General features: G+C 39.8%; 2 protein-coding genes across 2 annotated transcripts in view; one reads left to right on the plus strand and one right to left on the minus strand.

Annotated features, from left to right (window-relative positions):
* The first annotated feature begins 2,721 nt into the window (after positions 1–2,721).
* On the plus strand, positions 2,722–16,516 carry EIF3M (eukaryotic translation initiation factor 3 subunit M). Its single transcript, XM_065755459.1, has 11 exons — positions 2,722–2,826; positions 3,877–4,009; positions 4,742–4,880; positions 5,224–5,347; positions 5,843–5,937; positions 10,161–10,244; positions 11,556–11,655; positions 12,128–12,209; positions 15,192–15,335; positions 15,758–15,818; positions 16,234–16,516. The coding sequence occupies exons 1-11, from the start codon at positions 2,785–2,787 to the stop codon at positions 16,352–16,354; spliced, it is 1,125 nt and encodes a 374-aa protein (XP_065611531.1). The 5' UTR covers positions 2,722–2,784; the 3' UTR covers positions 16,355–16,516.
* A 722-nt stretch (positions 16,517–17,238) lies between these two features.
* CCDC73 (coiled-coil domain containing 73) overlaps positions 17,239–25,610 on the minus strand; it is a 43,685-nt gene continuing 35,313 nt past the window's right edge. The window contains exons 14-17 of the mRNA XM_065755622.1: positions 25,278–25,446; positions 22,605–24,140; positions 20,133–20,266; positions 17,239–17,445 (exon numbers count right to left, since the gene is read on the minus strand). Of these exons, the coding sequence (XP_065611694.1) occupies positions 17,239–17,445; positions 20,133–20,266; positions 22,605–24,140; positions 25,278–25,446 (2,046 nt within the window). The remainder of the gene's footprint in view (positions 17,446–20,132; positions 20,267–22,604; positions 24,141–25,277; positions 25,447–25,610) is intronic.

Raw genomic sequence — 25,610 nt, forward strand, 5'->3', positions numbered from 1 at the left:
TTATTGCCCTTACTGAAGCAGCCCCAAGTTCCTCTGACGACAGAACTTGGCTGGGATGAGGAGGAGATTCAGCCTTCCCTGAGACATCTGCTAAGTCTTTGAGAGGACATTCACTGGGTACATTAGCACTTTTGCTTTAGTCCCAGCCAGAACCAGGAAAAAAAAATCAGAAACCTCACTAGGAGGCACATTTCTACACAATAATAAAGATAATCAAAGCTCCTGAACATGGAACAGATTCGGTTTGGCTGGCTGAGTTTCTGGATGGCATTTGGAATTTATTTGAACTTTTCAGGGTAAGCCATGTTTATGTTTTAAAGTAGCAGCTGTCCTAACTGTGTTCCCCCAGTCCAGGTTGGTGAGAACACATCTCCCACAGGAAGAAAAAAACAAAACAAAATAAAACAAACAAAACAGAAAAAGAGAGAAAGAGAGAAAGGAAAGGAAAAAAAATAATAAAGAGAAAGAGAGATACAGGAAAAGCCCTGAATGGGAGGGACAAGCAATCCCTCAGGTGCAGACATAGTGCTAGGGACTAGTCCAAGTCATTGTATGCTGAAGACCTCAAGAGGGCACTCAGCACAAGACATAGTGCATTACAGGCATCCAGGAATCCAAGCAGTTGGCTGTGCTCCAACCCCAGGCCAGTTTTCACAAAAAGCAGTTATCCTTACCATTTTTCCAGAGGGCCAACTCAGCTTCCATCTCTTCATCGCTACAGATACGAAGCTGTAATAAAAATAAATAAATAAATAAATAATCTGAGGAGGGAAAATATGCCAACGTAAAATCTGTGCATCTGTTTCATGCTGAAGAATACCCCCCTCCTTAATATTTTTAACAAAAGAGGACCGGTTTCTACGTTCATCTCTAAAACCTGTTTGTTAAAAAGCTGTTGATTTCAAATGCGTGACAGCCAAAGAACTTGTCATAGGCGTGCAGGACAGAATATAGCTTCCCTCTGGCCTGTCTACCAGTGCTAAGTGAAACCCAAACCAGTGAGCAGTGGGTTGCGGTCACAATGCACCTTCTCCTTTTGGCAGCCAAGACGGGGGACCCCTAGCGGGATGCTTCTGCATCCACGCCTGCGTGTGTTCTCACAGGTGTGCAGCAACCACTCCTGACATGGCCAGGCCTCCTGCGGGTGAGCTCCTGCTCTGCCCTCGTCCCACAGTGCAGCTCCCAGCTGCCCCAAAGACCTGGAGCTGCAGGGTTGCCTGGCCCCAGGCCCCGCAGCAGCTGTGCACCCGAGCAGCCTCCACAATATCTCTGGCTTTCCAGGCAGAGCTTTTATCCCATCTGTGCCCAGCTTCTCAACTGGCTTCACAGACTGCAACAAGATCATAAACAATTGCCTTATTCCCACAGAGAGGTCATTATTCTGATAAAACTGAAACCCATTCTTCTGTAACATCCTCTTTACATCGGTAGTTTCACAAAACACATACTGCCCCTTTTATATTCAAAGTGGACTTCCTGATGCACGAGTTCAAACCCCAGCTATCATCTATCATCTTAATTCTTCTGGGAGAAATAAAGTATCGTGCAACATACCATATGTGGATATTTCAGCAGAGCTCTTTAGAGGCATGTCCTGTCATCCCTCTATGATCAACGGTCATTTTATTTTTGTATATTTAGAATAACACAGGACAAAGCTCCATCTGGGTACACTAACTAAACAAAAAGCAGACACTGAGGGGATGGGGCAGTTCCCTGCATGAACAGAGCCATTTCTGTACCCTGGGGCAACTGAGATGCAAGCACGATGCAGCACGCAGGCTCTGCGAGCCTCGTGGCAGCCTGCAGCCGTGCACAACATCCTACAGCACAAAGCCACACTGGGCTTCAGCACCCGGAGCGCCTCCTGAGGAAGTGAGGCAGATCGCGGGTATCGCGTGTTATTCCCATTCCCCCAAGCGTGCCAGCTGCATCGTTCAAAGGGAGCACAAGTGGACATCAAGCGGAACCACGCCGCAGCCCCCCCCCCCCGCCCTTCAGGGCAATGGCAGTCACGTGGTCAGGCTGGGAGGTGGGAAGGGGCGGGGCCGCGTGCAGCAGTCTGATTGGCTGAGGGGATTTAGGTTAAACTTTCAAACGCTTTTATCTCTGCAAGTGAAAATTAGCAATAATGCCTATGTGATTGATAATTAACCCCGCCTTCAGCATTTTCTATATGTTTTCGATAGAGCCTACGCTCCAAACATTTCCCAGAACGTTTGGCGAGGGGAAACCCAAGGTGGTTACGGGTAAGATCACCTTCATGGCGTTAACTGCGATCCAAACGCTGTCAGCCTCCAAAACACAGCACGCAGCCCAGTGGAGCAAACGCTGCCCCGGAGCCTCTCGGCGTCCACTCTTGCTTCGGGCTGTGCCTGACTGCTGCACGCTGCCCGGCAGCCCCACACCAAAGGGACAGCAATCCCTTAATTGCAGAAGGGATGGAGCTCCCACCCTCCACATAGCAAAGACGAACCCGTCGAGATTTCACCGCCTGAGGACGGTAACATTTTAGAGGGAATTTCCAGGACAACGAGAGACGGCACGTGCTGCTTCAAAGCACGGAGCCATCCTTTATTCTGTAAAACCCACGAGCTCGTCGTCGCCGATTCCCAGCCCTCCTCAGCCACCTCAGCTCTCAGAGCCCGCCTTCTTGGTCCCGCCCCCTCACGCTTCAGCCTTCCCCCAGGAAGCGGAAGTGGGTGTCTGGCGGCGCCGGAAGTCGCTCCGCCTTTCCGGTGCGGCGGCGTGCTCGGGCCGGCCGCGGCGGCCTCCGCTGCAGTCATGAGCGTCCCCGCGTTTATCGACATCACGGAAGAGGACCAGGTCCGCGGTCGGGGAACGGGGACCTGGAAGGCGTGGGGCGGGCGGGCAGGCCAGAGGCGGGGCGCCTCGTCCCTGGAGCCGGGCCTCGGGACGGAGCGGCCCCGGCTGTGGGACAACCCGGCGGGCCGGTCCTGGCGTTCGGGGTTTGCCTCGCTCGGGTGGGGCGGGGCACGTTAGAGAAACTCTGAGTCTTGGTGCTGTCTCTTTAGGGACTGCCACCTCTCTAATGCTCTGCCTTCGGGCCTGTTGAACAGTGCTTTCTTATGAAGAGATAAGTACGTCAGTGCTAGCTACAGCGCTGCTCACATGTTGTGGGCTTCGCTCGTTTTTGTCTTTGAGCAGCAGCGTGTGCTGTTTGCAGTCTCTCTTAAGCGGTCGACTTGGAAATCTGCAAGAACTGCATTCAGAAATACCAGCCTTCACTCTGCCCCAGTGTCTAGTACATCTCCCTTGGGTGCTTAGTGAGCCCCGAATGCCTTCAGCACAGTAATGTCCAACAGCACCGTGTTGCTTTAACACTGGCACTGACAGAAGTTGCATCTCGTTACGGTAGCATCCAGATCAAAAAGGTTAGACCTTGATAAAGCAGAGCAGGTCATAGAGTTGCACTGGGAACTGTGTTTTACTTGTTTGATGTCTGTAACATCTGCCCTCTCTGAAGTTGTTCTGTTTATACGCTTCCCTGGCAAAGACACAACTAAATGATTCGGTTTCGTGTAACATTCGTAGGAGGAATGAAATCCTTGGAGGTTGTAAAAATTAATAAGAAAGCATCTTTCTCACACAACATTACCAGGTGTGCACTCCACAGTTGTGACAGGTACCCACTGTGAGGAAGTTTTAACAGAGAGGGGATGCTCTCCATTACTGCGTCTCACACTGAGCTGCTGTTTGGGTTACACACTGAAGGGAGGGAGAGGGAGTGCAGGGGGATAGAGAGATGGGAGCTACTGAGAGAGCAACACTGGAATCAGTCTGTCAGAACAGTCTGTCAGAAACTGAAATGCTTTACCTTTGCTGTTTTTTGTGTTTTTCTTTTTAACTTTTAAGGCTGCAGAACTTCGAGCTTACCTGAAGTCTAAAGGAGCTGAAATCTCTGAAGAAAACTCTGAAGGTGGACTTCACATTGACCTGGCACAGATCATTGAAGTTTGCGATGTGTGCCTGAAAGAGGATGACAAAGGTTTGCCACTTCAGTCAGTTTTGCTGAACGTACCACAATGTTTTCAGATGAGTAACTGTGAGCAGAATTTAGTGCTGTGTGGCATGGCTCACATGTTAACACAATATATTTGTGAGTGCTGCCATGTAAAATTTGCATGTGCTGTGCCCCTCCCTTCTTCAAACGTGCACTGCCCTTTGAGGGAGTCAGTCAAGCTAGACTGGCTGTTACAAAGGCACATGAGTTGTATATGAAACAGGTTTTCTCTCTGAAGAAGTTCTGAGATAAAGTAAGATTCACTGCTAGTTAATGGTTCTGGTGACAGATCAAATAGGTAGCAAAAAAATTAAGACTAAACATCTGTTGCTAGAAGTCTTAAGGCCTAAACATTAACTGAGCATTAATTAAGCAACCTACTGCTTAATTTATTTCAAGACCAAAACCTGAAGTTCCTTTGGCCTCTCATCTGTGTGGATAAAAAACGTGAAGCAATTAGAATATCAAACACCAAAATCCCATTTTACCTTCGAGTGGCAATTCTTGCTTTACATTACAATTTGTTATTGCAGGACCACATTGAGCCAAATCTCATGTGTATCCTGATGAATATCCAGGTTGATAATGTTGGCATTTTATTTTTTGCAGTTTTTGCCACTGCAAAATAAGCATGGATAGCAGAAGTAACTCTGCAGCACCAAATAGCTGCTTGTGATGGTGATCGTTCTAAACAGCTGTATATTTTGCTCTGTGCAGATGTTGAGAGTGTCATGAACAGTGTAGTCTCTTTGCTTCTTATCCTGGAACCTGACAAACAAGAAGCACTCATTGAAAACCTGTGTGAGAAATTAGTGAAATTTCGGGAAGGAGAGCGCCCATCTCTCAGACTGCAGCTGTAAGTATTTCTCAGAGAGGAGTGAGACAAAAGCACATGATGTTGGTTAAGACTTCTCTGCTGTAGGAAAAAGTGTAAAAAAATAAATAAATAAAAGGATTCTACCTGTCATACTATAAATTATTTTTATACTTTCTTTGCTAAGCGTTGTGAACTTAAAAATGCAAAGAGCTTTTGGCTTTTCTGCTGGAACCTGTTGTAAAATTGAATGCTGTTGCAATTCAGCATGGACATAATGGTGCTACGAGGTGCTTTGTAGTAGCATACACATGACTAGAGACATTTATATGCATTTCTTTTTCCTCAGCCTTTTAAACTCAGTTGTTTGTTGTTTGTGGTTTAGACTGAGCAATCTCTTCCACGGGATGGATAAGAACACTCCTGTGAGATACACTGTGTACTGCAGCCTTCTTAAAGTGGCCTCATCATGTGGTGCCATCCAGTACATTCCAACTGAATTAGATCAGGTAATTACTGTGGTGCTTCAAGTTGTGGCCTTTGTATTAACCACACTGCATTTCACTAGATATTAGTTGATGCGGACCATCTCTTCCAGCTAAGAATTGCTAGGCACTATGAAATAAGAAATCTGGAATGCAAAACTTCTTACCTTTCAAAGGTCTACATACGGAATCATTTGTTTTCCATCTCTGAGCATAGTTCTATGAGTCTGCTTCTTGTGATAGCAGTGAAAGTGAGGAGCCTTGATCAGGAATTGGGGGCATCGTGTTCCTTGCTCTGGAATCGCAGCATATTGGAATGATGTAGAGAATGCAGACTTCTGGCTTCTTGTGGTAAAACTTCCACATTCTGCTTGGGAAGCATGAGAGTCAAAGGATGCAGAGGAGAAATCTGCGTGGAAGATTCTTTGGGATCCTTTTCTGCTTGAGATAATAAATAAATAAATATATTCAGTTTTGTTTTTCGCCAATAAATATTTTCAGTTTTGTTTTTCTACATAGGTCCGAAAATGGATTTCAGACTGGAATCTCAGCACAGATAAAAAGCACACTCTTCTAAGACTGCTGTATGATGTCCTCGTAGACTGCAAAAAGAGGTATAAAAGACAAGTAATGGATTACTGCATTTTAAATTATGTATTGCATGTGATATTAGGAAAAGTTTTTCTCACAGCACTTTCAAAATTAATCTGTACCATTCAGTCCAAATACGCCTGTTGCTTTTTCCTTTGTTTAAAGCAGTCTTGCATTAAACCAGTTTCTTAGAGGATATTAATTAGTAGCCAATTAGCTACAGACTCCCAGAATTAAACTGTTCCTTTCTCTAAATATTAATCTTCGAGCATTGTAGTGTTGTGCCAAATTTACTTGGCATAAGTTTAATTGCACTTCTGACATTTTAGTGCATGGCAGCGCTGTCTCTTTAATGATGTTGGGAGGCTTTATCAATCACAGTTAACAGAATCAGTCTTCTAATATAAACATTACCTTTAGGACAAAGCTTTCCACTAGTCATCAAAATTAATGTCTGCAGAATACCTGCTTGACCATTTTAAATCATTATCCTGGATCATAAGAGATATCTTTGATCTAACAAACTTGGCAGACCAGTGTTTTCTGGCATGTAAAGCAATGCTGTCTGTTCCGTGCCTGTAAATTAATGTAAATCTTAACTGAGACCTGTCATCAGTTTATCTCGGATATGAGATGGGGTGTTTTGAATGCGTTGGCCAGGGCTGTTGAGATGGGCTGGTATTCAGAAGTGGTTTCAGTGCATAGTTCCACAGCTGTATCAGCCTATCTATTTAAATTGTCCCTGCTGTGGGAGGAGGGAGAGCAGCATTTCCTGTATTTGCATAACACTGCACTGCTGCAGAAAGAAGCACTTCTGTCCCCGGTCCATTTCTGTGTGTATGCATGCTGGTGTAGGCACTTGTGCAGCTGTACAGGGGGTTGGATGAGGAGGTGACCTTTCTGAGGAAGAAAGGCAGGTGTGGAGCTGTCATAGTAGGAGGAGAGTTTTTTCTGGCAGGAGAGTCAGCTTATTCTGGCCTCACGCAACTGTATCCTTGAAATGCTGTGTCAGCTCAGCAGGATCATTTTTACTGAATCTCTGCTTAAGGATGATTAATCCTCATGAAGTTGTTACACTGAGCTACAACGTTATGGCAGTTTCCTGTCATTAATGCTAAAATGCTTTTGCATTGCTGGTGCTTCGTAACAGATTTCAGCTGGTCAAAATCATTTCAAAAATGTTGAACAGATTTTATATATAGCATGGCAGTTCAATTTTAAAGTATTACACCGATACTCCATAATGCTCTTAACTCTTAAAACTTTACTAATCCTATTGATTGATTCAGAGAGGTTTTAATTAACTAGATTTCTATATTCCATAGCTAACTATGTTTTAACTAGTCTTTCTATCAAAATATGTGAATGAAACCTCTAGCTTTTGTTTTCAGTGATACCAGTAAGCTTCCTACCGAGGTTATTTAGCAGTTAGCTGCCCAGTTTCAGAAAAAAAATAAAGTTTTTGCTTACCAGTAATTTTTTTTTAAGTGAGGCATTAAAAACTTCCACAAAGTCTGTAATATATTACTTCTGCACTCAGTGTCCTTACCATCTGTTGCAGCAAGCTTTGCAGTGAATGGAGCAATTTTTCAGAGCACTTACACTCTTCTCCAGGAAAGAAAACAAGAAGTGACCCTAGCACCTTTGACCTGGTTCACTCTCCTGGATCAGTGGGCAGTATTTGCAATAGTATGGGAAACACACAGCAGCATTCCAGCTTTAGCACACAGGAATGCTGCTCCACGTCACGGTATGGGAAGATGAGGGAGAACTGAAACATAAGCAATAAAAATCATACCTCAGTTACTTTGTTGATTTATAACCAAGGAACAAAAACATTGTTGAAAGCAATGCAATCTTGTTTCTTTGGCTTCTTGTATGTTTTGACTTCAGTCAATGTGGCAGGAGAGATGGCTTTCCAGACCTCATAGGCTTTCCCCAGTGGCTGGCTTGGTAGCAGACAGCTCCCAAAAACTTGCCTTATCAAATCTTTTCCAGTCACTTTCTGATTGAAGTTCCTTTTTTCTGATGATCAAACTTGTCTTGATCTCTTTGAAGAAGGATTTTTATCTTTCCATTGATCAGCTAAAGGAAAAATAGGCAGTGGCAGCTGGAAAATTGATAGCTGGTACCACGCATTTCTGGGTTTTTGTATTTGGCAGATGAACTTCGCCAGAGGTTAGTTACCTTCTCTGCTACTTACAATCCTTACGATAAAGGTTCTTCAGTAGTTTTCTGTGTCAGCTTGCTTCATTCAGCATTCAGCATTTTCCTAGCTATGTTGGTGTGAAACTTCAAGGTAACACAGCCTGTTTTCTTTTCCAGTTACAGTCAAAGCTTGCAGGCATGCATGTCTTGTATGCACCTGAGATGAATAATGTATAGCAGTAGCGTGAAAGACAGGTGATGTTCTGGTAAGCCATGCAGGTTTTTACAGGTGCAGCATGCAGACTTCTGTTCATCTCTGGCAAAAATGCACAGCAGATGGCAGTGGTTATGCTGAAAATTGTTTTGTAGCTGGGAATTTGCTATATCAAACACTGTTATTGTGATTTTTGTAGTTTTCATGGAAATAAATAGAGGAGGCATTAGTTCTGGAGCAACCTGCATATGTGCAACACTGTCTAAATGTGTTTTATTTCACTGTTACTTGGGCTGTCTGTTCTTCTACATGCTAATATCAGGTGCCATGACAAAGCATAGGCTGACCTCATAATTATAGGTAGTGCCAGTTTCCCATGATGTCGTGACATCTGTGATATCTGGGAGCACACAACATCTATGCTGTCTCTAGGAGCCCTGAACCTCACTCTACAGAGAATCTGTCAAATAGCAATTTTGTGAGTTTTACAATAAATGCCCATATAAAGATAGTCATTGTACTTTAAAAACCAAAATCATTCTAGCTTGTGCTGCCACTTAGTTAAATCCATACGTGCACAGTACCTGCCTGTAGCGTTGTGCAGGTTTAGTCCTCTCTCATGCAACTTTTGCCATTCCCTTAAGTAGTTAAAGCAATCTGATACTGCATTGTTACATAGTTTATTCATTTAAGAGTCTACCAGACCATACTTGTGTATGGGTTTGGACTGGAATACTGTTCATTTTCTTCATATGGGGAAATTTGCTGTATCTACAACTGAAGTACTTCGAAGGAAAAATTTAGCTTTATGCTGTAGCTCAGAGAGAGCAGTATCATCCTCCCTCCCTGTCCCCTCAGACTTCTGCCTAAAGGGGATCCCAAGAACATGTGCAGCAAAGCATGGGGAATCTCTGGAAAGCTCATGCTGCTATGATCACATACTGGTTGTATCTACACGCAGACCCTACTGCGTCTACATTAAGTACTAAGGAGGCATCAGTGAAACCTGTTGTCTGTGTGGACAAACTGTCACAGCCTTCTGTTGTAGTAGCTAATGAGAAATAGGAAATACATTGGTTTCAGTGATTTTTTTTTTTCTTGTTTTGTTTTCTTGCTGAAAACTTTGTAAAGAAGCATCAGAAGTTGCTGGCCTCGCTCGTGGTGAGAACTGATAAATAAATAAAAATGAGTTAAAGTGACACAGTATCTTATCTGTCTTGGAGACGGTTTGACACTGAGGAGCTGTTTAAACCATCACCTGGGTAGACAAGGCTCTGAGTTTACTCCATTTCCTTAGGATGAATGCTTTTCTTCCAAAAGCTGTCTGTCAGCACGGTGTTGGAAGCTGCTTGCTTCACAGCAGCCAAACTCGCTTGCATCGCTGGCCACTTAACTTCATCAGCAAAACAAGCAGCTCTCACTCTGATTACTCAGAGACAATCTGTGAAAGAAGAAAAGGGAGCTTTTACACAGCCATTATTCTGAACATAAATATTCTTTAAGATATGCCATTTTACATTTGAAATAAACTTTGCAGCGCTACTTATTCTGCAATGATTAAATCCAGATGTGCATAAGAGGAGCATTCTAGTGAACCATACAAAGCTGTTCCTAGCTCAGAAAGCTTTTTCCATAACCAGCAGGTAATTTATCAATTGAAGAGAATGAAATGAAGGGTGAAGATAAACATTTTGTAGAACAAGAATTGAAAGAGTACATCTAGTTAATTTGTTCTTTCCACTAGAATTCAAATGGATCGTCTACATCTTTTCAAGTGTAATTTTATTTGACCTGTGCCACCGTGATAGGATTATTTAAATATTTGAGTGTTTTGGCACTGGTTTTTTTCAGCAATCCTGAGGTGACTTTATTTTTCTCCTTCAGTGATACTGCAGCAAAAGTAATGGTGGAACTCTTGGGAAGTTACACAGAAGACAATGCTTCCCAGGCTAGAGTTGATGCTCACAGGTAAGGCTGACTTCCTGGTTTCCTGAGGAGTGTTTAGTGTGTGGCAGTTGATTGCCTTATGTTAAAGAGTACGGAATGGGCTTGCAGGCAGGGGCCTTCTTTTCTATAGCACGGCTGATTTGATGAAGAGTTGCAGCCTATAGTAGTTCTGGATGTTTCTAGGCTGTCAGGTTCACCCCACTGTGGAAGCATGAAGGAATGGTTCTGCTTACTGCTGAATAATAAAATAAAATGAATAAAACGACATAATGTCATTTACATCAGCTATCTCATCAAAAGTTGAATTGGCATCTTGTTTTTCAGATTTTTTTGCTTGCAGGTTATTTGAATCTTTAACTTAATTGTTCCTTTCAAATAGCACGGTCTATTGAAATTATTGCTCTCTTTTTTAGGAGCAAGTATTCATGATAATATGAGCTGCACAAAAATAAAACTGTTTGGTGGACATGCTGGAAGTAAAATTGCTTCTTAATGTATTTTCCCTACAGGCAAAGTTTTGCATTCTGCCTCTCATCACTCTGACAAACCTAGATTTTTAATACGTTTCATAGATGTACTGTGTGTGTAAGAGCTCATACATAAGCATGAGGAAAATGAGAAGGACACATTTTGAACTTAAAACCTCTGTGCATAAGTGAGTGGAAACCTCAGTGAGTGCCATCCAGGCCTTTTACATCTGAAAGAACAGACCTACTTAGAGTGACCACGTTGCTGTGCCTAGGCAGACTTTAGGTTCTTCTAGGTGTATGTGATGTGGCAGGGTCATGGTCTAGGCCATCAGCACTAGTATAGCACTAACAGCCTTCTAATGTGCTGTTGAGCAAATGCTTTCATCTAGAGTTCTAGAAACACTTTAGGACTGTTTATAGTCTGGAGCTTCAAATGATAAATCATAGGTCTTGCAGTGTTTGGTATTGAGGTTTTCTCTGCTTTATGTCACACGTTCAAATACAATTAATCTTCCTAAACGACTTAATTCTATGAAATTTTAGGAGGACAGTAAAAACAGCATGAGGAATGAAGGTTTGGCTGGAAGTGAATGTCATAAGTGTACAGTTGGATACAGGAGGTTGATCTGTAGTCCTACCACCTGGCAAATTTTAGATGTGCTAAGGGGTGAAGTACGGAACTCCTGCTGTTTCTTGGGTTTTTTTTTCCTCCATCTGTGAGAGAACAATTAAAGTTACTTAGGAATGTGACGTGCCTTATATTTAAGCATAGTTGAAAACCCTAGAAAGCAAAGAAAAACGAACGGAGTTGCATTTAAAATGTGTACTGCTGTTAAAATGAATATTTTTCTTTTCTAATTAGATGTATTGTGCGGGCACTGAAAGATCCAAATACCTTTCTCTTTGACCATCTTCTTGCCTTAAAGCCAGTCAAATTTCTGGAGGGCGAACTTATTCATGATGTGAGTAGCTTTCTTTTTAGCAAGTTGGCTTAATATCTTAGAAAGTGCTTGCTCTATCAGTGGCTTTGGAAATTCATTAGAATAGTGGTCTGTGTCATTAATCTAGAGCTACAATGTACTATTTTTCTTAATATTCCGAGTCTAAGAACATTTAAGTGTGACATGTAAGATGTCTAGTACAAAGTTCTCCTTCGGAAGCTTTAGAAAATGGGTTACAGGTTGCACCTTCAGCACGAATTCTTTTGGCAAAACTGCCTTTCTGATCTGAGAAAAACACAGCACAGACTGCCCTCAGCTGTTGGCAGGAGACTTTAAGAATTGCCTTTTGTTTTGGGGGGTTGTTTTCTTGCTGTTTGTTTGCTTGTTTTCCCAGTTCAATATTAATTGGGGGTGTTTTATCTATCTGTGCATTCTCCAAAGAAGGGAACAGAAAATGTTTAAACTGTTCTTACATTTGTTTCCCATCTTCTAGCTTTTGACAATTTTTGTAAGTGCTAAACTAGTATCCTATGTCAAGTTTTATCAGAACAACAAAGACTTCATTGACTCCCTTGGTAAGTTTTCTAATCGTAATGTTTCTGACGTGGCTTAAGATAATGGAACCTGCAAAGGACTTCAGTCCCAACCTGAATATCGAAGGCAGAATTTTAATAGCAGTGTTTCTTAAGCAGTGGATTAGTCTCTAACCTGCTAGATCAGAAATGGACTGTCTAACTGTGGTTTGTTATATGTGCTAGGAAAAGCTGTTTTGGGGGTTTGGAAGAGAAATCTGCTTTTCTCCACTTCTTTTCACTTAAATCTTTTGGGAGGGAACATTTAATGCATTGATACATCAGGCTGGGTCAGAGATAACTACTTCAGTAAATGAGACAGCAGCTTGTCTAAATCTTATTATTTATTTTTTTATGATCAGTAACTTTATAACAGCAAATACTTCAAATACTTCCCCTGAACAGTAAGGTAGAAGGTGCAAGCTCGTGCGCCCGTACGTGTGCTGATGCATCAGACCTAGCAAGTCACAGTCTGTCCCAGTTAATTTGTTTCATCGCATGAAGCAATGTGATGGAATGTTAATGTCAGCACCCTCTTTATTTACACACTGTGGAAAAAAGGAGTAGTAATTAACACTTTGACACTCCCCCGATGATGTGTAATTGACTGTTTCAAAGGAGCACTGGTTCATAAGCTATTGCATGCATTAAAATTACGTTTTTTATACTCCAGCTTTTTAGGACAGGGGTCAGTGACAATGCAGAAATTGCTCAATGATGCAGATTTTTTTTTATTACTGCATTAAGGTTTTGACATATTAGTAATGAATAAATGTTTCCATAAAAATCAATTTTTTTTTTATAACTTTGATTTTGAAGTGACACTTGAACACTAAGTGAATGCAGTTGAATGAAGGCATAGTTTTGCTAAAACTGAGTTTAGTGCAGCCTTCTAACATATGCATTATTTTGTTTAATGGGGTGTGGTGTAATTCTGAGAATAATTACCCTCAAAGCTTAAAAGTGCTGGTAGTCTGAGCATTAAAATGATAGTGCTGGTGTTTTGTTAAATATAAGAATCAGCAGCAAGTTTTCAGTAGTGTGAATATGTGTGTACAGGATAACATTATATTTTGCCTTTTGATCTGAATGTTTGCTGCAAAGACGTTTCATACTTTCCCTTCCTAAGGAGAGAGTCTTTTTTTTTAATATATACTTTTATGTGTTGAAAGAGTTTATCTGTTTGGTACTTGCCCATGGAAGTATTTGCTGAAAATGCAGTTGTGCTTAAATCTGTGTGTCATACAATAGTCATGATTTATTTTGCTTTGCCTTCCCATATCTCTGTTTAACTCTTGTCAGTATAAGGTGTGCATATTTTCAGTATGTCTGGTATTCAGGTGATGCAAGTAAAATCCTTAAGTATCTGTGTAGCTGTTCTGAAAAACAACCTTCCACTTACCTCGCTTTATCACCTTCTTTATGTAGTACTCAGGAAATTGTCCATGTCTATCAGCAATGGGTAAGGTAGAGATCCTGAAGCAGTTGAAACTGGGATGCTCCTTTCAGCTATGCCTTTAAAAAAAACAAAGGCAGATCAGTATAGAGAACAGTACAATTATTTGACGAGGCATTCCAAATTCTCTAAACACCAAGATCTGTTCCCCAGAGCAAGTGGTTTTTAACCATTCTCTATGTATATCTATAAATATTTTCTCAAGTATCGGGCTTCACAATAAAAAAAGGACATTGTTAATAGTATTTCAGGGCTGTTGCAAAATCAGCTTCACTTGGGTCAAGACCAACTGAAATTAGTCCCTGAAAGCTGTGCAGTGAAGGCTCGTACAGGTGGCATCAGATGGTTACCATTTGTTGTTTTATTAATGCTGACAACTTAGGCCAGCAGTAGCATTGTCTGTGTCAACTGCATCGCCCTAACATGTCCACATCCGATCTGGTATTATCAGTGGTCTTTTTCAGAAAGTTAATCAGCATCTCATTTGCATTTGTTAATTAGGGTTAATGTGCGCTAATTGATTTTTTGATGCTTGTAGGTTTCCATTAAACCCAGTTAGGTATGTTTTCTGATGCTTCTCATTCGTGTGAGTTATAGGGATCACATTTTTGTTGAATTGGTGCCAAATAGGGAGCCTGCATCATAATTACAGCTAATTAACACAAGATGATGCCCTGCACTAATGTGCTTTCCTATTAGAGTATGGACGTTATAAATTCCAAACTTAAATATTTACTGGAGCCATTTGGATGCTTATAATGTCATTCCAAAACCAAACAGTGGCTGTTCGTTTTAAAGGAACTTTCAGAGGAGCTCAGTTGGTGCCTCAGAGTGCTTGATAAAGGTGGGCCTTGGCTCATCCAGGTCTACCTCTACTCAGCTGCCCTTTTTCAGGAGAAAGGACTCAGATGTACTTGTGCAAGCCCATGGTTCAGTTCTTTGTGTTGCCATTCATACTACCGTGCTAGTGATCTAACTCATTATGTGTTTACATGTTCCTGGAGAGCACTTTTTTGTGCTAGTAGATGCAGTAAGCATGCATGTGACTCTCTGCTTTTACAATACAGTACAAATAGTTACTCAGAACACGTACCTGTGGGACAGAAATGTTAACACTGCTGAACCACGACAGATTTTTTGAAGCACTTACATGAGAATGAGCAGTGAGGCTGGAGGAAGGCTCTGACATCACCAATTATTTTTCTGGTGTTGCACTACTGTTCTTCCTGATGATCCAACTAAAAAAAATCATGCGTGCTCTTACCACGTGAGGTCTGTAAAAATGGTGTTCTTCATGGTTCAAAAAAATTTCTGCCTTCCTCTTCTTGGATGTCTTGATGAATTCGTAACTGAACTGTTTTAGCAGAATGCAAGGAGGATGCAGGAATAAATATTACCTCAAAAAAAGATTGACAAAGCCAAATAGAATGTTTTTGTTGTGCAATTCTAAATTACATAGTTAAAAACATGGAAGACAACCTAGATATTCTTGAATTAATATCCATAAACTATCAATGCTTTTCACACAGGCTTGTTGCATGAACAGAATATGGCAAAAATGAGGCTACTTACTTTCATGGGCATGGCTGTAGAGAATAAAGAAATATCATTTGACACAATGCAGCAGGAACTTCAGATTGGAGCTGATGACGTAGAAGCATTTGTTATTGATGGTAAGAACTGTAACAGAGTGCTTTGTACAGTGCTAATGAACTGTGCCTTTTATAGACCTCTGAGCTACTATTATATATTTTCACTTCTATACCAACATAGATCCATCTGTAACACTTGCATGCTTACATATACAACTGACGTTGAAGGAGGGACTTTTTTAGTCATAGGAACTGTATTTCAAGTAATTCTTTATAATAAATTGTTCCCAGGTTTAATTTGTCAGCTGGTTTTGTTTGCTGTCATTAAAACACTATTAGTTTGTCAGGGAGAAAAGCATAATTCTGCTTTCCTGACTATCAGACTGCTAAAACCATCAACAAAACAATACTGGGTTAACTACTGTTTTATAGGAGGTTTATGCAAAAATAACATCACTCTATCTTGAAAACAGAGCTTAAAATAGCTTTTTTTTTTTTTGCAGCTGTCAAGACAAAGATGGTATACTGCAAAATAGATCAGACACAGAGAAAAGTAGTTGTCAGGTAAGACTTAATTCTTCATAGCATTTTATAGAACTTAGTATATTCTAATTATTTCCACTTACAGTTGTAGAATATTTGAAGTAGAGGCAAGGTATTGTTCCTATCACTTGGTGGTAGTTAAGTAGTTGCTATTTATCATAATTTTATTAAAGCTGAGACTGAATGTGATTAGTTTATTTAATGAAAGAGTCCTATTTTCCAGCACATTTCATTTAATGACCTAATAGTGACAAGAATACTAATGACTATTGTTGCTTTAAATATTTGGGAAGGCTACAGAATTCTGTAACTAGTGAAGTGCAGCCTTTTACATGCAGAAAATGTTCACATGTGAGATTAAAGTAACGCTGTAAAAGAGTTGTTAGGTGATTCTGACATCTAGTAATCACCTTCTGATTTTGTTTTACTTCTCTAGTCACAGCACACATCGGACTTTCGGAAAGCAGCAGTGGCAGCAATTGTATGATACTCTTAACACCTGGAAACAAAATCTGAATCAAGTCAAAAACAGTCTCCTCAGTCTCTCAGACACCTAAAGAAAGTATAACCTAGACACGTTTTGCTACAGAAACATTTTATTCAAAACTTTGACCATTTGTGAATGTTTCTAAAATGTATACAATTGGTTTAAAGAAGACAAGTATTCTAAATTGCAGCGTGAAAGCAATAAAATGTGGGAAAATCTTTTGTTCATTTTCTTACAGAATTAGAAATAACTAACAGTAGCAATACCCTGTTTCTTTTGTTCTTGTTACTTATTTAGTTTTCTTATGTGAGGACTGCTCTTTGACAAGAGGTATGGGGTGGAAGGGAGGTAGATGAGCAAAGTGATAGTGTAAGTAACTGAAGTGATAAATCAGTGTCATCCTAGAGGAGGAAAAATGTGAAACTTTGTGAAGCAGTACCTGCTGTAAGGCATACCCCATGTTTTAGTGCAGAAAGAGGCATTTATCTGGACAGAATCAACTACAACAGATATATTTAAATCACTCTGCAGTAAAGGTACACAGAAGATTTTCTTCTGCAACAACCTCAGTAACTCCTAGGTGGCAGGAGTCTATGAGAACAACTGTCTTTGGAAACAGTTGCACCAAAGTGTTCAAAAACCGAGCAGTGTGACAACCTTCTAACTGAACTATTTCAGTTCCAAGTTCTGGCGAGTGGTTTAATGTTGCTTACAGGTTTCTTGAAGTGTTTAACGTGTGAACTTTTAACTTCAGGCCAAATCCGTAACATCTTGCTTGCGTTCCATTGCAGAAACATTAATTAATGAGGGTTGCATCTATTTTAAAACAAAAAGTATTTATCCTGTATTAAACATGAAAGTACAACGAATAGACACTACACCGGAATACCCCTACCAACTTAGCTTACGTGAGAGGTTTATCCATGTTTAACTACCATCTCCTACAACTGCTTTTTACTGTCTGTCTTCATATTTTCTTTTCCTTGATGAACAGAGTCTTTCCAAATGGAGGAGTTTCTCAATTTCTTCTATTTGATGTTGTACAGCAGAATTATGTCCAGGACAGTTGGCTTCATCTGCCAGAGTTCTTTCACTTTGTGCTGGAGTCCCAGTCATGGGAGATGACTTCTGCTCATTCAAAGCAGTATATCCCTCTTTCACCTGTCAGAATAAAAATGTGATAGTTACTAATCAACAAAATTCATATAGAAATGTTCAGTGTTAGCAATAATTTGATGTTAAACATGAAGGGAAACATGAACAGAAATATAAGTAAATCGAAAAAAAAAAACCTTTCATTTGAGATGCTTGCTTTAGATTGAATGCAGAAGACTTGATAAATTTATAAACCCAACCATAATGCAAGACTTAATACAGAAGAGGATGAATTAAAAAAAGACAACCTTGAACTAGAATGCAGATGAGCAAAATAAATAGTTCAATTAAACAGTTTAATGTTGCAACTGACACTTCTAGTACTATGCAATAATTTGATGAACAAAACCCGAAGTCATGAGCTTTATAGTGTTAACTCCCTCTCTGCTTAGCTATATAAATGAGAAAACAAACATCATTAACAGAAGCAAGGCTTGTAAGCATTTGGCTTTGCATATTAAAAGATCTTCTTGTTCTCTGAATAGTTTTAACTACTATTTCATATATATCCCAATTAAGCAACAAAGCAGGGAAGCAGATTTTCTGCTTGGATGATGAGCTTGCTTCACATAACCCTATTCTGAGTGCCTCCTGGGAGGGCCCAACAAGCAGCAGCAGCCACCTGCATGAACACAAGCTCAAAACACACATTATGTCGAGCCAGCACTGCAGAGATCTCAAAAGTGATGTCAAGGAAGTCACATGCTAGAGCAATTCTGCTTTATACAGAGTGTGAGGTGAGGCTCTGTTCAGCCATTTTTGAACGCTGGATATCTGGCCCAACTCCTTGTAAACCACAGTCTGCAGGCCTGTTTTCAGTTTAGCACAGATTTTTTTTGTTTTGGTAGCTAGGAGCTGGGCTCGGTGATCCTTATGGGTCCCTCCCAACTCGGGCTTCTCTATGATTCTGTGTAGTACTTACAGTGAAATAAAGCCATGCTACACTACTTGGATTTCACTGAAGACAACAAACATTCTCCTCTTTGGAGAAGCGACTGCTATTAGGCAGTGTGTATTTTGCACCTTGAAAGGTTTACATTCTAAATGCCATTTTCACAGACTGGCACTAGAGATAAAAAACACATCTGTCAAAGTAAAAATCCTCAGCATTTTCACAGTGAAAGACAACTAAACACTGCAGTTAAAAAAATAAAAGGATTGAAAGGCATAAATATGGTAAGTACTCTCAATACCGTGGGGGGGAGGCATGCATCAAAACATTTTTTTCTTCATTTTCTATCACTTGAAGTGCTGCAGTATGGTTAGGTGAGATTATCCAAACGGAAGAAGGCGTAAGTCTGCTCTCGTTATAAACGTACAAGTTAATCAAAACAACTAAACTGAGCAGCAAAAATTACTGCTGAGCCTCTTCTTAATCTCCCAACAGCTTTTACACGTCAGTCATAAAAATGACAAATTGAAAGAAAGAAGGTATTAGAATAGCACCAGCACAAAAGGGAAGGAGTGGTCTGTAACGTCCCAGGCTGAGACTTCATAGAGCAATTACTTAGAAAATAATCTAAGGTCAAATCAGCAAGGCATGCTGTTCACGTCCATCTCAGCTTTTACTCAGCCTGCACGTAAGGAACTTTAATTTGGAGGTGATGAAGTAGCATAACCACCATCAGATAACGAAATACAGCTTTTTACTTGCTGTAAATTAGGCACGTTAGTCCACCCCTTTTCCAGAAGTTTTCAGCTGAAAGTACAGAAGAACAAGCAAGGAAAAGCAAGAAGAGTGCTCTCATCAATTCTTGTCTCGACCTCAGTGAGAAGAAAAGCAGGAGGCACAGAATGGTATTTTGTGAAAAATCCACCTCATTGTCACACTCAAGTATCGCCACATTAGGAAGGTTGAGTAATTCAGCAACAACAGTCTTCTAGCTTTCAGAGAACGTGAATGCCTGTACCACTGAACTGATTATGTTTAGTGAAAGTCAGACAGGTTTGTCAACTGAAAATAATATATATACTTCCCGATCGCAAACGTTATCCAGAAGTGACAGCCCTTCTACCTGAGAGGCTCCTCTACAATCAGTTCTGGAGAACGAGGCCTGTTGCACTTGGCAGTTATTCTATTACTCTTGAATATTATGCTTAGTATCTAACATAGATCTAAGAATGCAGTATGAGGCATTGCTAGTGTCACTCCAAATCAACTTATCTTCCTGGAAAACAGCAGCTTGCTTTTTCATTATCTGCTCTTACACACACGGAGTATCGTAATACTAAACAGTAAGATAATTTAAAATATGGCTTTACATAAATGCTGCATGGTGTAAACTGATAGGCTTTCATTCTTAGATCAGCTGAATTTCTAGCCATTGACAGGATTTATTGTTTTTAAATAAGATTTTCCTATCAAATAGTAAAGGAAGCATTGTTTTTGTACTTTTATATGCTACCTTTCTCTTAGAAAAAGGTCTAGGTGATGATTTTTCTTAAGGTATACAATGAACTACCCTCTTCTTCCCCTTCCAAACAGACTGGTTAGCATCTGTTTGATTCATATGCTGTGACTTTTTCCTGCTGCTTTCTATCAACCTTAATTGTGAAAAATGGTGCCTAGTTGCCCTTTTGATATTATTTTGGAGATTGACTCAGTCTTAAAGTATCCAGATGCATACAGTTGTACAAATATCTGTGGAATTAGCTCACTGAGGTCTGGTCTGCAATATTTTTAATTGACTTACATGTTCTGTGGGAAAAGAAGAATCACAAAAAGTCTTTGCTATAGCATTCCATTCTTCAGTAGGGTCTCCCTGGGGGTCTCGGTGGATACTAGAGGTATTCAAAGTGTCGGCAGCTCCGTTAGAACTGGTGGAACCTGATTGACAAAAAGGAAATGGTAACAACTGCAATTTAGTCTCCAGGCACTAATTGTCAAGTAACTACATTTCTGGTTCACCTCTGATCTTAAAAAAATAATAATAACAATAATCAAATGTTTTTGGTTTAAATCACCGAATCTCAGTTGCAGAATTTTCCCTCATTTTTCTTTCTGATGCTTCTGCAAAGATGAGGTCTGCTCCTATTCCAATTAAAGATGTTTCGTGTCCTTTTCACGTTACTAAGTTCACAGTATCAAACTGTGATTTGTACAAAATACAAACATTTTCAGTATACCAGCTAAATATACCTTTTATTAAACAGTGCACCTCTAAGACTCACCTTCAATAATGATTATAAAGTATTTAATTACTGGCATCCTGACTTAATATTGCAGGATGACTTGTAATAAGGACATCCTAAATACAACGTGATTTAGGCAGACAACATCTTTAAAATAAGGAGCCCTTTTGTAAATAAATAGACCTAGTATGTAATGAAATCAGGCTCTAGCTATCTACTAAAGGTAAAAAGGACAAATAAGTGGATCAACTGTGGCCGTGTAAGGCTCCAGTCCTGCAGTCACTTTATGCATTGCTAGCAGACTCCACGGAAACCAACACCAAACTACGAGCAGAATCCAAGCAAGCATACTTTCAAAACTACTTATAATGCAAATGGACACTGATTTCTCACAACACAGATGCCTGTCAATTACTGATATAATAGGAAAATCATTACTTCGCAGAATCAAATAGGAGAGTTTTCCAAGAGGATTCTGCCCACTCTCAGTGAATTCCTCTACTCAATACACTGTGGCTGCTCCCTGGAACCAGAGATGTTACGTAAATAGTGGGTTGCATTGTAGCTAGGCAGCAAAAGGAGTTCCCTTAGACAGGCTTAGTAAACTCAAAGTGTTTCACGAGGCTAGCTGTGCCTTGGTGAGGACAAATAAAAGCAAAAACAGGAACACATCCACATTTATTCCACCCCAGGTTTGTCATTTGGGAAAATATTCAGGAAAAAAGTGCAATAAATCATGGAAGTTGCAGTGCTGAATGTACTGCAATGACTAATTCTTAGGTGCTCTGTCAGTAAGATTTTCTACTCTCTAAGAGGAGGCAGGCAAGCAGACGTAGGGGCCTAAATAAATTAGGCAGCACAGTGAGAGGGAGAGGCAGATCTGGGACCCAACCCAAGATCCTCAGCTGTGAAGTTTTGCCAGAATTGAAGAGGTCTGGTGACTGTACCGGTCACTAGGTAACTCGTTTGTGGAAGCACAGTCATATTTGAATCCCCACTGGCTCCTCTGGATGAACTTGTTAGTCTCACTTCTTGGAATTACCCTACTTTGCATATAAGAAAAGGAGGAATGGCACACGAATTAACTTCAGACAGCACAATCTGTTCTTGCAGAAAAAAGTCCATGCAGAATATCACATTGATTTTCTTGAAACTGCTTCTGACATTCATGTTACTAAAAGAAATAGCGTGGCATCCTGAGATCAGGATTCTCCTACCACTGCAATGGTTTTAATTACGTCTCATCTGAAACTGAACAAACCTTAACTGAAGAAATTGTGTCTGTATACAGAAGTATGTGAGAGACCAGCTACAGGAACAAGATAACCAATAAGACTAAATTCAAAATACCAGAACAATCCTAGGAAATCAGACTGCTAGTTTTCCACGTCATTGACAGTGGCTGCCCAGCTACAGAGGGGTCAAGGTGAGGGGGGTATCCATTCTGCTTGTCATACATTCAAGCACCAAAATGAAACATATACATCCCCCTGTATGGTAGTCCTAGCTCCTGTGAAAAACATCCAAGCACGCAAAGTTCCATTTTTAACAAAGCTAGGGGTTTCCAGTTCTTCACAGAGTAAAAACATTTCTCTAAGCTTACAGCACACAGGCATTAAAAACAACTCATATGCAGGCTTTGCTTGGAGAAAGGAAGACAACACTAAGTCCATCTTTTATTCTGTCCAGTTACTGAAGTTGATTTACTGTGGAAACAGATGATATATGTATTTTACTTTGGGAACAGATTAAGTTTAATTCGCAGCTAATTTTTATTGTGAAATAAATCTAAAATTGAATCCTTCCACAAAAAATATGAATAGTGTATTTAATCAGTTAATTAATAAAACCTGTTAGCTGCAGTTATCCAATAAACTGAGAAATCTGATAGTACTACTTTTTTTTTCCTTTTTTTAGAATAAGCTTTCTAATATCACACGCCACTGCTTAATGCAGAAATTTCATATTTTGGTAACTTAAAAAAAACACACATTCAGTACAGTCTGAACAATACACATGCTTATCTTTCTTACCTGGTCCTATTTCTCTCCTGGCAATGTTTTCACCGACATTTTGAAACAGTGCTTTTGAAATATCCTTTTTGTTTTCCACTAGGCACGGCAGTTTCTCCTTCAAAACGAAAGGTTCTTGGGATGATGAAATCCATGTAGCCTGACTTCTCACTTGATTTACTCTTGAACAAGAACTGAGGTCTAAAAACTTGAAGCATACTGAAGTTTTCTCAGCTTTTTTATCTGAGGTTGAAAGATCAAAGGATGACCTTCCACTTACGTTTACTAAATTTCCAGATGTTCTCATGGGTAAAGAGCATGATTCTTTCAGGTGACCCTCAGCAAACTTCCTTCCGGGAACTGTACTGTGCAGCAAGTCTTTCTTCTGTTTTAACACAGTGTTATTTATTGAATTATCATTAACCTCCAGGGAACGTCTATTTTTGATCGACTGTATCTGAATTTCTTCATTAAGTTTATCTATACCAACTCCATCTGCTGGGATATTTTGAACAGTTATTTCATCAGCCTTTGCAGGAGACACGGCCTTTACTGAAGCCATGGCTTCAGTACACATACTTCTGTCACCTCCTGATTGCTCAGTGTCACCTTTTTCAGGTTGTTTGCTGTGCACATCATCCACGTTTATTCCTTGATCTATTTTTTCAGGGCATAAAGCACCTGCAAGAGGCACATTACTATTATGTTCTTTTGCAGCTTCATCAGTACTCACATTATTGTGATAAATGGCTAGTAAGTTTCGAGCATCCATTGCTGGAAAACCAACACGCCTTAGCATACCACTTCTGTTGATGTTTGTGGCATCAGCGTTGTAACTTTTGTCTTCATTATTTATGTGTGTCTGTTTGAAAGGAAATTTATCTCTAGGTAAACCACTCGGATTTAGCAAGCTTTCTCCTATTCCACGTGATCTGTTTTCTGCATCGTCATCACTGTTTAGCAAGCTGCATTTCTGGTATTCTGTCTGAGAATTATCTTTAGCACATGATAGGATGTCAAAATGGAATTCATTTGCTTGATTATCTGTATTTCTCTCACACACAGCATTCTTCACAGCACAGACAGGTACTTCAGGCTCTTTTTTGGATGCTTCAGATGCAAGAACACCGTCGTTGTGTTCTATGATGCTTGAGTTTTTGTCTGCCTTAGTACAAACTGATTCATGTGTAGTATTGCACAATTCTTGGTTACTAGAATTCATCTCCTGAATTGTATTTTTCTCCCAGACAGCTACTCTGTCAGCAGCATCTAAAAGTACCTTGCTTGTTTCTGTGTGATGTGCTGCTGCTGGACCAATGCTGTCCTGTAGCTTTTGTTGTAAATTTGCACTGTTTTCCTCCAGTAGCACTCTACATGTTGTTCCTTGATCTTCTGCTTCTTTACATTCAGTGACGTGCATTTCCAAATTCTGCCCTTGGGTAATTAAATCAGTATCTGTGCAGAGGGTATTCCTGGGAGAAGCCTCCCTCTGCTTTCCTTCCAAAGGGCTAGCTACATTAATTTCATCCTTAAAGCTGTTCTCAAGAACTTGTAACTCTGTTAGAGTAAGTGTATTTTCTAGTTAGTGACAGAACACAGACAGTAATTAAAACCTTGTTTTTACAGTTTAAGATTTCTAAAATACAGATTTAAGATTATATCAATACAGATTTTTTCTCTTATGTTACAGCAGTATTGAAATCCACATATAAATATAGTAAAAGTTACTGAAGATAAATGTTAGCACAATTTGCAAAACATGCACTGTTCAAAGAGAAAATATCTTAACACTCTGTACATTTTAGTTACTGACTGTATTGAAAACTTATCGAAATATTTCCCAACTAGTATTTACTTCTTTTTTTATTATAAGGTCTTAATTGAGAAATTATAACACTTAATCAACCCACCCTGTATTTATATACAGTTTGTAAGCAGTCTACTACTGCAACTATTTATCTTTCTGAAAGTGGCATGTTCAGCTAATAAGAACCAAACCTGCTGAACTGACTGTGTTCATACAGAAGGGAATATGCTATAACTTGATGGCAGCGAGCCAGTGAGGAATAATTAAAGCATTTCACTTTCTGAAAGGTGTTTTCTGAAAAATGCACTCAGATGTTATCAGCATTGATCCTATAAATCAATCATTTTACAGTTATTTATCACTTAAGTTTCCACTTAATTTTGCAACAATTTAGAAATTAAGTATTAAAAACTATATGGTCTTCAAGCTTCAAAAAAATGTCACTTACTAGAGTTATAAAGCACTTTGTATAGAAAAGTATTATGATCATCCACACAAACAATCACAGTGCAAGCACTCATGGGGCCTCTTTTTTTTTGAGAAAGGGGAAATCTTTCCTTGTTTTTTCTTCCAAACACTTCTGTATACATTGTTCTTCCTAGCCCACAACCACTTGACTGGAGTGTAGGAGAAGATACTTAAGCAGCTTGAGGAGCAACAATACAGATCTTACTTGATGTCCCAGGGCAGCCACTAGAACCACTTTGCTTTCATACAGAGCCTTGAGAATTTACCACAGACTAGCACTACTGACATCAAGAATTTACTGCTGTTAGAGAAGCATTTAATTTGGGATTCAAACATTTTCTTATCTTATGGCATACTGTAATTATTTATCCCTTTATCAACAATACTACTTATCTCTTCTATCCATGTAATCTTATTACTTTCTTTTATCCGTAACTCCTCAGTGCTCAAGGAGAAGTTCACTGTGTTTTTTACTTCAGTTTCATCTTCATGTCCAAAGATGCTGTCTTTTCTCAGTATAGATGGAATACAATCATTTTCTTTCTGAATAATCTGTATTTCACTGTCTTTTGGTTGTTCCTGACCACTCTTGCATAAGAAGAAAAGAGATTATACATATTTTAATAGTATTCTGCTAGGACCCTAGAGGAGCAGGAAAGACATTAGGCCCTTCTAATTTCTAATCACAGTCCACAAAAACAAATTGCACAAATCAACAGTGTTTCAGAGGAAGGAGGGTGTTTTCTAAGTGT

This window comes from Cyrtonyx montezumae, unplaced genomic scaffold (assembly GCF_038088225.1).
Source record: "Cyrtonyx montezumae isolate F1298 unplaced genomic scaffold, pur_monq_1.0 scaffold_10, whole genome shotgun sequence".
Lineage (NCBI taxonomy): Eukaryota > Metazoa > Chordata > Aves > Galliformes > Odontophoridae > Cyrtonyx > Cyrtonyx montezumae.